Genomic DNA, 12,626 nt, shown 5'->3' with positions numbered 1-12,626 from the left:
GGATTAATACAGATTAATTGGGAATAGGCCTATAAATACTATTTGCCATGATTTATTTATTTTGACATTTTATATTCCTCCTTTCTATAACAAAATTAAATTTAAGGAGAAAAATCCAACTACTCCTTCCATAAGAGGTTGTTTAAAGCTTTAGAAACTGCACATATGGATACATGGATATGGTACATAGTAGGAATAGCGGCATGCCAACGGATTCTCCCCCCCCCTCAACATGGTAGTTTTTATTATATTTTGGAATGATTATTTTGAGGTAGGAAGACTACCCCAAAACAGAAATGGATATAAAACATCCAAATAAATAAATCATGGCAAATAGCATTTATAAGCCTATTATCAGTTAATCTGTATGAAAGACTACCTGGCTGGGGAATACTGGGAATTGTCTAAACTTGCACAGGATTGCAATCTGGAAGTCTTTGTATTTAGTGTGCATTCACGAAACTACAACAAGGCACTGCCCATCTATTTCAGACTTGTATTTGGAAATTATATATATTTAAAGCTGATATTCTTAGGAAGCCAAATTCTACAGCCAGTACAACAGTTTGATCATGTGTAGTGGCTGCCAGATTCCTGCAGTAATCAGGAGGCTGGTGCGCTTATCAAGGTTTCAGTCTCTCTGTTTTGTTTAGAAGCTCAGGGGTCAGAGACATGCATAAAAATAACACCAAGTCCATTTTGATTGTTGTGAGGTCCTTTATGAAATGACTTGATCTACACCTTTCAGAGTCATTCAATAAATAATCCCCAGTATAACTCCTTCCAGCTGCTGAGCCTCCACAGTTCATGGAACAGAAGAGGTAAACAAGAAATAACAGGGGATGTCTCTTAGTTTAATTTGGGATGCTCATTTAACACACACACCTGTCTGTTGTTCTAAATGGAGCTGCTTTCCCATTGCAGCTTCAGACGGTAGAATTCCTTTCTCCTACAATTTTCTTTTTTTGCAGGCAAGGGCTGATAATATTTAATTTATATTTCATGATAAATTTTCCTTTTTAAAGGTAAGTTGCCTGCCCACTGTCTTTCTTCAGTTTGTAAGGAGCAGCATCAGGCAATATAGGCCTTGGCTACTTATTTTCAGTCTCCCTGAATTCATAGGATGAAGCAAATACAAAGTCCAATGAAGCGTAGAAAATGTAGCATTAAGTGGACAGGTCCACAAAGCAGAGAGATTAAAATATCAACCATGAGTTCCAGGAAGATGGAATTGGCAGAAAGAAAATGTATAGCCAGACTATTCATTTATTCAAAATTGCCCTCTCTCTAAAGGGTTTGAAGTGGTTTCCTACTAAACACTGAACAACAGGGTCCTAACTAAGGATGGGTGAATCAGTCTGTTACCAGTTCATTTCATACCAGCATTAATCACACATTTTTTAAAATTGTCTCAAAATACATTTTTAAATGTATTTAAATGTTTTATCTCAAAATATCTATTTAAATTTGTGCCTTGATATTTTTAAACTGCCAAGAACTGCATGGCAATGTTTAGAGGAGTGAGAGAGATGGTGGATAGCGAAGTTCCCATCTCTACATGAGCCTGAGTGGTGCAGATCAGGTGATTTTATATAGGACCTCAGAGTTTGAATTCCTCAAGCATCCCTACTTCTAATGGACCCAGATAAGCAGTGGTTATTCCACTTTCCTGGAATGTGTCATATCCATCTAGCCCTGCTTAGCCATTGGGTAAGAGACTGGGCTGCACCTGCTGTGCTCTAACCTCTGTTCCTGACTTCTCTGCAGTTGAGAAGAAAACAGTTCTAGCAGTTTTCAACTCCACCAGGAGTCTTTCTTTAAGGTAATGGGTCTTAATTACCCACTCAAGACCAAGACACCCGAAAATACTTTGCATTACAACAGGGATAGCTCACAACTATATATTGCTGTTGGGAGAATCCAGAAGGAACAGGAATAGCAGAGGGAGTTGAGAGATGGACAGCATAATCTCTGCTAATGTTTTAAGTAACAGTACCCTAGAAATTACAAATGTGTACTAATTCTTGTCTGTTAAACAAACTGATTTTAATAATTTTACTCTTTCTGTGGAATGCTTTAAAGTATCTTACAATTTTCAGGAGTGAGAAAAGGACATTACACTGTTTCAGACTAGGACTGGGGAGACTTGGGTTCAAATCACTACTCAGCCATGAAACTTATTTGAGTAGGGTGACCATATTTTGGAAACCAAAAAGGAGGACAACATAGCCAGCCCCCAAGGGGGCGTGTCCAGCACCAAGGGGGCGTGCCCACCCGAACATAGCCTTGGACATATGTCCGATTTTACAGCACACATTTAAGACAAATCTGTTCTACATAACATCTTAATGTTAAAATCACTGAAATAAAGAACAAGTGAGAGATTCAATGTCATTTTGATTTGTGGATGCCTTGCCTCTGCTGAGCTACAGGCACCCGGCTGCCCACCAAATCTGCAACAGGAAAGGTGCCCTGCTTGCCCAAGACTTCTTACCTAAAGACTGGAGATCCCCTTAATGCCAAGGGCTGAAACTGCTCAGTGTGCAACACCCCAAAGAGGAGGTTTGACAACCTGAGTTTGAAGGATATGGCTCCAGCAGTTTTTAAACAAAATAATTTTAAAACTTTGAACTTTGAAAAAAATCCTTAAAAAACAATGGATGAACAGATTTGATTCAAACTTGGCATGGCTAAATCTCTCCTTAAGAGCTATCATAGCGCCAACTTTCTGCACTTTATCTTTAAAAATGTCATTTAAAAAAAATAATTTTAAAACCTCAAACTTTAAAAAAAAATCCTAAAACTCAATGGATGGACAGATCTGTTTCAAACTTGGCATAACTAAAGTCCTTGTAAAGAGCAATCATGGTGCCAAGTTTCATCTCTTTACCTTTAAAAATAACATTTTTTTAAAAAAAATTAAATCCTCAAATTTTAAAAAATTCCTAAAAATCAATGGATGAACAGATCTGTTTCAAATTTGGTATGGCTAAAGCTCTACCTAAAAGCTATCATGGTGCCAACTTTCAGCTCTTTATCTTTAAAAATGATGGTTTAAAAATAATAATTTTAAAACCTCAATTTTTAAAAAATTCCTAAAAAATCAGTGGATGAACGGATCTGTTTTAAATTTGGTGTGGCTAAAGCTCTACCTAAATCCTATCATGGTGCGAAGTTTCATCTCTTTATCTTTAAAAATGACGATTTTAAAAATAATAATTTAAAAACCTCAATTTTTAAAAAAATCCTAAAAAATCAATGGATGAACAGATCTGTTTCAAATTTGGTGTGGCTAAAGCTCTACCTAAATCCTATCATGCTGCAACGTTTCATCTCTTTATCTTTAAAAATGACAATTTTAAAAATAATAATTTTAAAACCTAAATTTTTTAAAAATTCCTAAAAAAATCAATGGATGAACGGATGTTTCAAATTTGGTATGACTAAAGCCCTTCCTAAGAGCTACCATTGTGCCAAGTTTCATGTCTTTATCTTAAAAAATGACGGAGTTATAAGCATTTTTGTTAAGTCCCATTAGAGCTGCTCTTTGGAAAATCCGGATTTCCCCTCCCTCTCCTGGATTTGTCACCAAAAACCCGGACAAATCCAGTCATATGGTCACCCTAATTTGGGCCATTTCTACAACTGCCTTTTTTCCAGGGATCGTCCCAGGATCATCCCTGTGCATGAAAATGACACCCAGGGCATCCTGGGAGCAGGCAGGGGACAATCCCTCCACTTTCCTGGGATAATCCTTAGGTGTAGAAAGGGCCTTGATGTCTGTCTTTATTCCTCAATCTAACCTACCTCACAGTTTTTTGCGAAGCTAAAATGGGAGTGGAGAACCACATATGCTCCTTGGAGGAAAGGCAGGAGAGATATAACAATTCCATCACACTGTTGAATGGAAAGTGTATTCGTCTACATATTTAAACAAACAAATTATTCAGGCCTGGAATACCATACTTAGAATCTTGATGGAAGAATATTTTTTTAAAACAACAGGAACTGGGCTAATTCACACCTTAGAAGATCAAGTTTGCCACTGACTACATGGTAAACACCCATTAGCAGCTGAAATGAAAACCCACGTCTCTAAACATATGGTAGACATGGGCTGTGAAACTGTTATTAATCTATACTTACAGATGTGTGTTTCCCTTCCAAACATTTCATTGTCTTACCAGGGAACACACAGATGAGAGTGCATCTGCTGCATAATGAGTGACTCGACCCTGATATCCTACCACATAAAACACCTTCAACTCTTGGAAACTGCTCCAGTGGGCAAAAACATTGCACCATTTCCTCTGCGTGTCAACTCCATGCTGTCAGTGCTAAAAACAGCCCACAGTGGCATGCCAGCAGAAGTTGCTTAAATGAGAAATGAAAGTGGTGCACCCTTAGATGAAAAGTGATGGGTGCTATGTAGAGGCAGCAAGCCAGAAGATATCCACAACATAATGGTATGTGTTCCATTATCACTGAATGAATTTTGCAGCTGAACTTTGTTGCTGAATATATTGGCAAGGATGGCACTGCAAATATTTAGATCAGGAATAAATGCCAACTGCTGGTAATGGTTTTTTGTTTGTTTGAGAAAATAACAATAAAGCCTCTTATGGGACCCAAAACGATTCTCTTAAGGATTGTTGGCTACCACCCAACCCCTTTGATTATGCCTGCTGATCTCTGTCTCACATTTTTGCTCTGCTTCATTTCTTTCTTCTTCTCTTCCTTCTGCGTCAGTCTGTCATATCTAGCTACTGTGGCTGTGTGTTTGAGTTATTTCCAGTGCTCAAACTGCAAGGGACCACAAATTATCTTTTGTGATAGCTCCAGATTGACTTTTTTTTAGAAGGCTGTGGGGGACATAATTTAGCCAAAATTGGGGGCGGGGGAGGGAGAGTCAAGGAATGGGGCTTGTAGACTTTATTAAGGGCCCCCCTACCCTTCCCCATAATTCAAACTCTGGTCATTTTTATCTGGAATGGAAATAAACCTTTAAAAATGTCAATCTGAGTATCTGGGCCTTTCCAAATTTGGGACCAAATTAGGGTACAGATGTGAGTTGTATAGAAATATGCCATTTCCATGTCAGACAGTATTCAAATTAGGAGGGGGAGGCAGGGGTCTTTAATTAAATCCATAACACCCCCTGATTCCAAACCCCATCCCCATGTTAGCCAAAACATCATCCACCCACCCCACCATAGCCTTCCACGACCAGGATGGCAAGAAGTCTGAAAACCAAGTCCCTTGCTGAAAGGTTAAAAGAGCTGGATAGGTTTAGCCTGGAGAAGAAATTAAGGGGAGTTATGATGGCGGCTCTCAAATATCGGAAAGAGTGTTCTGTAGACAATGGAGAAGACTATCTAGACTTTAGATAGAACAGGGGTGGGCAACTTGTGGCTCTCTAGAGCAGGGATGAGCAATTTGTGGTCCTCCAGTTGTTTTGGCCTACAATTCCAATCAGTCCTAGTTAGTACAGCCAATGGTGATGGATCATGAGAGTTATAAGCCAAAACATCTGGAGGACCACAAGTTGCCCAACTCTGCTTTAGAGACCAAGGGTAGAATTAATAGGTGGAAATTGCAAGGAAGCTGATTTAAGCTAAACAGTAAGAGAGATTTCCTAATAGTGTTATTCGATAGTGAATCACATTGTCTTGGGAGGTGGTGAGCTCTCCTTCAGTGAGGGTATTCAAGACAGACATTGGAGGGCCATTTGTCAGAGATGCTGTAGTTGCAAGATTCCTGCACTGTTCAGGGGATTGAACTAGATTATCTTTAAGGTTTATTTCAACCCTAAAATACTATACAAAAAAGCTAAGGAGGCTGGTTTTCCTTGGTCCTCCTGTAATTTGAGCATTGTTGGTGGAGAATCTACCCTCCTATCACCTAGTGACAGAATGAGCACGGCTGTTCCAATACATTTTCCGCCATGCACAGCTGCACCCAAGACACCTTTCTGTGTTTTACTGATGACCAGTCTGTCTGCCCTCAAGCCCCACCAAATTAGGAACCAACACCCTATGACGTGAGACCCCTTTCCCTTAATTCCGTCATGGGGACGAGCGATCTCTTAACAACTCAGAGATGATCCGGGTTGCCAAAAGACCAGAGAAAGAAAAAAATAAGAAAAAAATAAAGAAAGCCTGGCCTGCTCCTGTGCCTTTAACAGCAGTTCTATTTGCAGAAGTCAGCCTCAGGGCAAGCTTTTCAGGGCATGGAGGATCCGCATGAATAACCCTCTACACAGGCAAACGAGCAAGAGCCAGCAAAAGTTTTGACAACAACAATCCTAGCGATGAGGGGCCAGCAAGGCACGCTTTACATGCTCAGGGGCACGATTTTCATCAGGGCTCTAGAGCTCTCTGTTTTAAATTCCGCCTTTCATTATGATGTGGGAACACGCGTCTTCTCAGCGCCCCCAAGGCGGCGGCGGCAGCAGCAGCAGCAGCACAGCCGCCCCTCCCCGCCCCCAACGAGGGCCTTGCCTACCATTGCATTTGCAACGTTGCAGCAGCCCGCGCGCGCGGCGGAAGGTTGTCATGGTTTCTCGGGTCACATGCGCGCGAGGTTTCCCCCAGCGCTGGGGGCGGGAGATGCGGCTGCAACCACCGTCGGGACTGGCTCCGTCTTCTCTGCTGCACGGGAAGACTCGCAGGGGCAGCAGCAGCAGCAGCAGCAATTGCAAATTGCGTTTGCCTTTACATTGCACCTACGTTTTGCACCCCGCGTGCCGCCCCGTCGCGCGGCGGGGGGAAGGGGGAGGCTCGGGACCCCGCTGGGCTCCCCGCCCCGTCTTGCCCCCGCCCCCGCCCCCACCGCATCCCCGGGATGAGCATCTCCGTCCCGGAGGGGCTGACGGAGCTGCTGCAAGGCTTCACCGTGGAGGTGCTGCGGAGCCAGCCGGGGGACCTGCTGGAATTCGCCCTCCAGTACTTCGGGCGCCTCAAGGCGGACGCGGCGGCGGCTGTTGCTGCGGCCGGACAAGGGGTGGGTGAAGGAGCCGAAGAAGGAGAAGAGCCGGGCGAGGAGGGAAGCCGCGGAGGCGGCCCCCGTCGCGGGCCTTTCAATGCTCCGTCGCCCGGCCCCGGGAGGGGCAGTCGCCTGCAGCTCAGCAGGGCCCTTTCCGAGAGCAGAGGGGTCAACTTCGCCGAAGAGCCCATGCAGACCGATTCCGAGAGCGGCGAAGGGGACGACGACGAGGAGGCGGAAGAATTCACGGGTAAGCCCAACCTCCGTCAGAATCCGCCGCCCCCCTCCCAGCAAGGTGTGGGGGGGGGGCACGGGAGGCAGGCGCCAGGAAGATCGGCCGGGTTGAAGGATGGTCCTATTAACAAGCACCATTTGCTGGGGAGCGAGGAGAAAGGACTGGCACACGCCCTTCCTCTCAGTTCAGAGGGATAGGATAGGAGCAATCAACCCAGCACCGGGATGCCGCTCTCCTGCCCACTCGCCAACATAAGAAAATCAGCAGCTGAAGCTTTTGCTGGCAGTGAGTCTCCCCATGCCGGCAAAAAGCTTCATCTGCTGATTTCTGCCCCGATTAAAGTCACGGGAATTCTGCCAGAAAACAACTGGTCAATCCTAGTGTTTTTAAATTTCAAGAGTTACCTGCGCCAACCCATTTACAGGTGGCCAAGTTCCATAGTAAGTGGCGCCACCCAAGCAGTAAAAGCTTCACACCTTGGTTTCCCTGTTCTTGGACTGACACCTGCTCCTGTTCCTTTAAAAGCGGCTTGATCTGCAGGCATTATAACAAGCGATGATGTGTATTTCCCTGTGGTGCAAGCTTCATCTTCTGATCCCTGCATGTCTAGTTGCTGTTAACGCACAGGAACAGGCTGGGGAAGTTTTCTGGTCAGTTGGCAGTCATAGGCACAAGCAGTTGGATATGCCTAGAGCATTGCATAGGAAATACAGGCTCTCATTCAGAAATTGTGCATGTTTTCTCTCTCTCTTCCTTATTAATGAAACTCAGCAAAATGTTTCATACTACTGCCAAGAGCCAAATAAAATTGTTTCTAGGGCTGATTTTAGTGTGTGTTGCCTGTTGACCATTCCTGCTATAGTGCAGATATATAGTGGTATCATGGGATGTGGAAGAGCAGACTACGGGTAAAATCCAACATGACCCTACATAAAGTAGATTCATTGAAATAAATAGAACTGGCTAACTTCAGTCCTATTCACTTCTGTGAGTCTAAATAGGACATATGTTGGATTTTATTCCTTGTTTTTGAAATGTTTACTTGAACATACAGTTTTAGAATATTAAGGGGTACTGGTAACTCCTCTTCAAAGAAGCATTTATATCTCTATTCTTTCCTTACTTCCAGAGCTGAGCTACGTGATAAGCTGCTTCTGTAGCATGCCACTTTACTTGTTTGTTTATGTTGAAAGCGCTCCCCAAGAAATTGCCCTACAGTCAGAGACTGGATAAGTGTGAAGTGCTTGCTGGCTTGTCAACATCCCTGCCAGCTCAGGAAGGAGGGAGCATTATGAGATTCACCCTTAGTAAAGCAGCTAGAGGAAAGGAGCTGTTGACTGGCTGGGCTTTGTCTTTTCCTTGTTACATGGTGGGACTAATATTCCTTACTCTTCCACTTTCCCAGTAGATTAGATTAGTTGCAGAAATATAACAACGGAAGGAACACAAGTCGAGATGGCTTCTATTTGTTGAACCATGAGGAAATGACACTATAGTTTTCTTATTTTCTTATTTTCTTATTTTATTACATTTATATACCGCCCCCCAGCCGAAGCTCTCTGGGTGGTTTATAACAATTCTTAGTTTTGAGATGCAGAAGAGCTTAACAACAATGCATCTGAAGTTATGATGACCATGTTCAACAATAAGGCACTGTTAACTTCTTCAAATTTGGGCTTTTGGCAAGATTTCAAAGTAATGGGGGTGCCTCAAATCTATGGATTTGAGCCCCAACATTTCTCTCTAGCTAGGCTTGGGCTTTCTTCAATTTTGGAATGTCAGAAGCATACAAAAATTAAGAAAAGTCTGATGAGTTACTCCTTCCTTACATTTTGAATAAAACAGTAGACTAAGCTGTCAAATAATGCAAAGTCTCCACAGGAAATAATTTTACCTGGAAAAGGCAGTGGTGGTGGTTGGTGTCCGTTCATTTTCTCCCCTCCCCCATCCTTCTTGGAAATATACAGGAAGTTTATAACCAGTAGAACATTTTGGGTGACAAATATTTGATGGGTAATACAATAGTGACCTATTATAGCATAATCATCAATACTTCTGGCAATGTGAAAATTGGCATTTCCTGAAAGTGGTCTTTAAATGGAAAGTGAACAACCAAAGGTAGAGAACGTGCTGATGAAAAAATCTGATGAGTAAATTGGCTTGGGGCAGGAAGGTGTCCAATGAAGAGCTGCTGCAATGGATTCAGTTGGTTGTAGCAGAATGTGGCAATATTTGGTCTATGTCTTAATTTGATTGTTGATCAAGAAATGTTTAGTTTGGTTTATCTGGATCTAAGATTCTGTTTCTATTATAGTTACAGGAACATGGTTGTTAGCACAGTTCCCATATGGAGAACTAGTGGTGAGCCATGGCTTGTTGTGGGAACCACAATGTTTTGTACATTGTGCCATGGCAAACCAAGTTTTGTTCCCTTGTGTCCAACATGACTGAGGCCAGCCCTGGGTCCATACACATGTTTATTGCATTCACACTTTATATTTTAAGTGAACATGTGAGACATCTTCCATTATACACCTAAAAAGATGTGTGATGTCGCACTCAGATTTTGAAGTAACAAGGTATCGCTTCTTAGAAAAGCTGATGCAAACTGATGAATGAGAGAGTGGCTTCACTGGATATTCTGTACCTTCTCTTGACTCTCCTCGCACTCTAGGCCCCTTAAAAAGGCAGATGGCTAAAGTGTGGCATACCCGTGCAGTGGACTGTACCACTTTATATTGCAGGCGTGAATCAATGTTTTCAGAATCTTCCTTACATTAAAAAAACACAGACACTTCCTGCAAATAGAATACTAGTGTAGCAGGTAGCAGGCTGAGTTAGGACCTTTCTCCTTGATTGTTTGTGAGTATTTGTGTGTGGGAGCTTTCAAAAAAGGCAATTCCCATCTACCACTAGAAGTGGTTATTTATTTATTTATTTATTTATTCATTTGATTTATACTCTGTTTTTCTACCAAAACTAGCACTTAGGGATGATACATCCTCCGCTACCAATTCAGGACTCTACTGCTTCATTTCACTGCATGCATGGACTAGGTTTAAGAGCCATTTTACACATTTCATGGAATGAGGTGGTAGGATTTTGCACTGTACAACTTCTGATTTCAGGTGAGGATTTTTTTTTTATGTTACCCCCATAAAAAGGTTTCCTGAATGTAGTGAACAACAGTATTGGGGAAAGGGCCATACCAAATCTTTCTCCCGATAGTTTAATATATAAAGAAAGCCTTTATATGTGCGGGTGTTCATAACTATGGACCCCTGCCTGCGGACTGAAGTAGTACAGTCCAGAATTTACTACCTCATTCATGAAATGTGTAGAACAGTCTTCCCCAATCTGATGCCCTCCAGATGTTTCGAATTACAACTTGCAATATTCCTGACTGGCTGGAATTATTACTGACTATTACTGACTATGCTGGCTGGGGCTGATGGGAGTTGAAGTCCAAAACATCTGGTGGGTGCCCGGTTGGGTTCAAGTTGAGGAAGGCTGGTGTAGAAAATTCTAAACGATGGAGATACCAAAGCCAATGATGTGAAGTGGAAACTTTTCTACTATTGTGCCTTTACATAATTTTGAACTTTTAGAATGGCATTAATTACTAATTAAGGCATGAACATAATATAATTTTGTGAACTGCCCAGAGAGTTCTGGTTATTGGGCGGTATAGAAATGTAATAAATAAATAAATAAATAAATATAAGTCAAATTGGGCAACTGGAATGGAAACAAATGAAAAAACCAAACAAAACAAAACTAAAAGTTCTTACCATACTTTTTTTTCAGGTGACTATTCCTAGGAAGCGCAGATCTATTTGCACAGCTCTTCAGGCATCCTAGCAATTATTATCTAAGGGGAAAAAAATCGCTCTTGTCAAGTTGGTGCCTCAGAACCTGGAGGTTTCCATGTACCCAATGCCCTGTTGAGCTGCTGCTAGCAGGACATGAGGAGTGAAGGAGGCAAGTTTAGCTTCTGTGTACTCCATGTTTTTCTCTAGATGGGCCTATGGAAGGGCAGAACTGGGCCTAGAGAGGCCATAGGAATCCTTGTATCCTGGCCTCTCCTCTCCCTGCCCTGCCAACTTGCACATCTCCTTTCTTACCTCTCTCTGTGGCCACTTTTATGACCTCAGGAAGCAGCTGGTGCATTTTGGGGGGGTGGGATGGGGGACGGATCAGATACTAGAGTCTCCCTTCTGAGATTATAGCACTGTCTACAACTTTGGAGGGGGGGACTCTGAAGAAGCCTATGGTTCCTGGGACGCTCTCTTGGGACCATAGGATTGCTCTCCCATAACGTTAAGGGAACTGTGTACTAATGAGTTGTCACGTCTTAAGACATTTACAAATATTCTAATAAAATATTTTCAAGTAAATGTTTGTATATAGCATTTAAACCATGCTAACAGCACAAACCTATGCATGTTTACATAGGAGCCAGTCCTATTAATTTCAATGGTGCTTACTCCCAGGTTAGTGTGTAGAGGGTTGCAGCATTTTTATTAAGAACGTTTTAGCCCAAATCAAATATTTCACTTCAACCACTTTTGGCTTTTGAAAATTCAGATATTTATGTGGTACATAAAATGAACATTACATACTTCCCTTGTTTTATTAAATGTAAATAAAATGAACATGGTAACTCAGATCTTCATGGATAATGGGCATGATTACGCCCATCTACGGAAAACACATCGCTGACCAATAGTGCAAAGGGAGTGCATGCCCCCTACTCTACTTGGGAAGATGTAGGGTGCTGAAAGGCAGCAGCCAAACTGATGTACAAAAGAAATATATTCTGGAGGGATGTGTTGTGGGGGACGTGCACCCAAGCTCATTTGTTCCCTATCTATCATTAAAGAGCCAAAGGTAAAGGGAGAAGGGAGAATCCGGACTTGCTTGAGGGCAGTTCATATTGACCATATGCAAACCTATGAGTGGTTATCGTAAGTTCAGGTTAAATTGTGCCTTTAAAACATTTGAAATGAAATAAGTATAAAATAACACATGGCTTTCTGACAGCTACCTTGTCTTGGAAGGCAAGTCCTTTGTCATTATTGTTTGAATGTTACAGCTAATAGTTGCTTGTGTAAATCTTCAGTTTGTAGGTCTTGATTGGATAGTGCAGTTGTACACAGCTTTGAACTCTCCTGAAGTCAGTTATATCATCTCTGAGGATATGGGGTGGGATGGGGAGGAAGCAACACACAGCCCTGGAAGTAGAGGTTTGCTTGCAAGCTGAGGCAGAGAGAGCGGAGAGAATGGAAACGGATTAAAATATATTCATTCCTTGATGCTGAACATTATGGCTGTCAAACTTGAGACTTACAGTAATGTTAAGAAGTCAGTTGATTTAACTGTTGGTAAGTGAAGCCCTGTCACATTG

The 12,626-nt window shown here is 42.3% G+C and overlaps 1 protein-coding gene across 1 annotated transcript in view; it reads left to right on the top strand.

The window, feature by feature from the left end:
* Positions 1–6,843: 6,843 nt before the first annotated feature.
* The window catches only part of PRKAR2B (protein kinase cAMP-dependent type II regulatory subunit beta), a 53,559-nt gene continuing 47,776 nt past the window's right edge, over positions 6,844–12,626 (top strand). Inside the window, exon 1 of the mRNA XM_063134158.1 lies at positions 6,844–7,234. Coding sequence (XP_062990228.1) covers positions 6,844–7,234 — 391 coding nt within the window. The remainder of the gene's footprint in view (positions 7,235–12,626) is intronic.

The sequence above is a fragment of the Elgaria multicarinata genome, chromosome 9, assembly GCF_023053635.1.
Source record: "Elgaria multicarinata webbii isolate HBS135686 ecotype San Diego chromosome 9, rElgMul1.1.pri, whole genome shotgun sequence".
Classification (NCBI taxonomy): Eukaryota; Metazoa; Chordata; class Lepidosauria; order Squamata; family Anguidae; genus Elgaria; species Elgaria multicarinata.
This window is presented reverse-complemented; position numbering and strand designations above follow the sequence as displayed.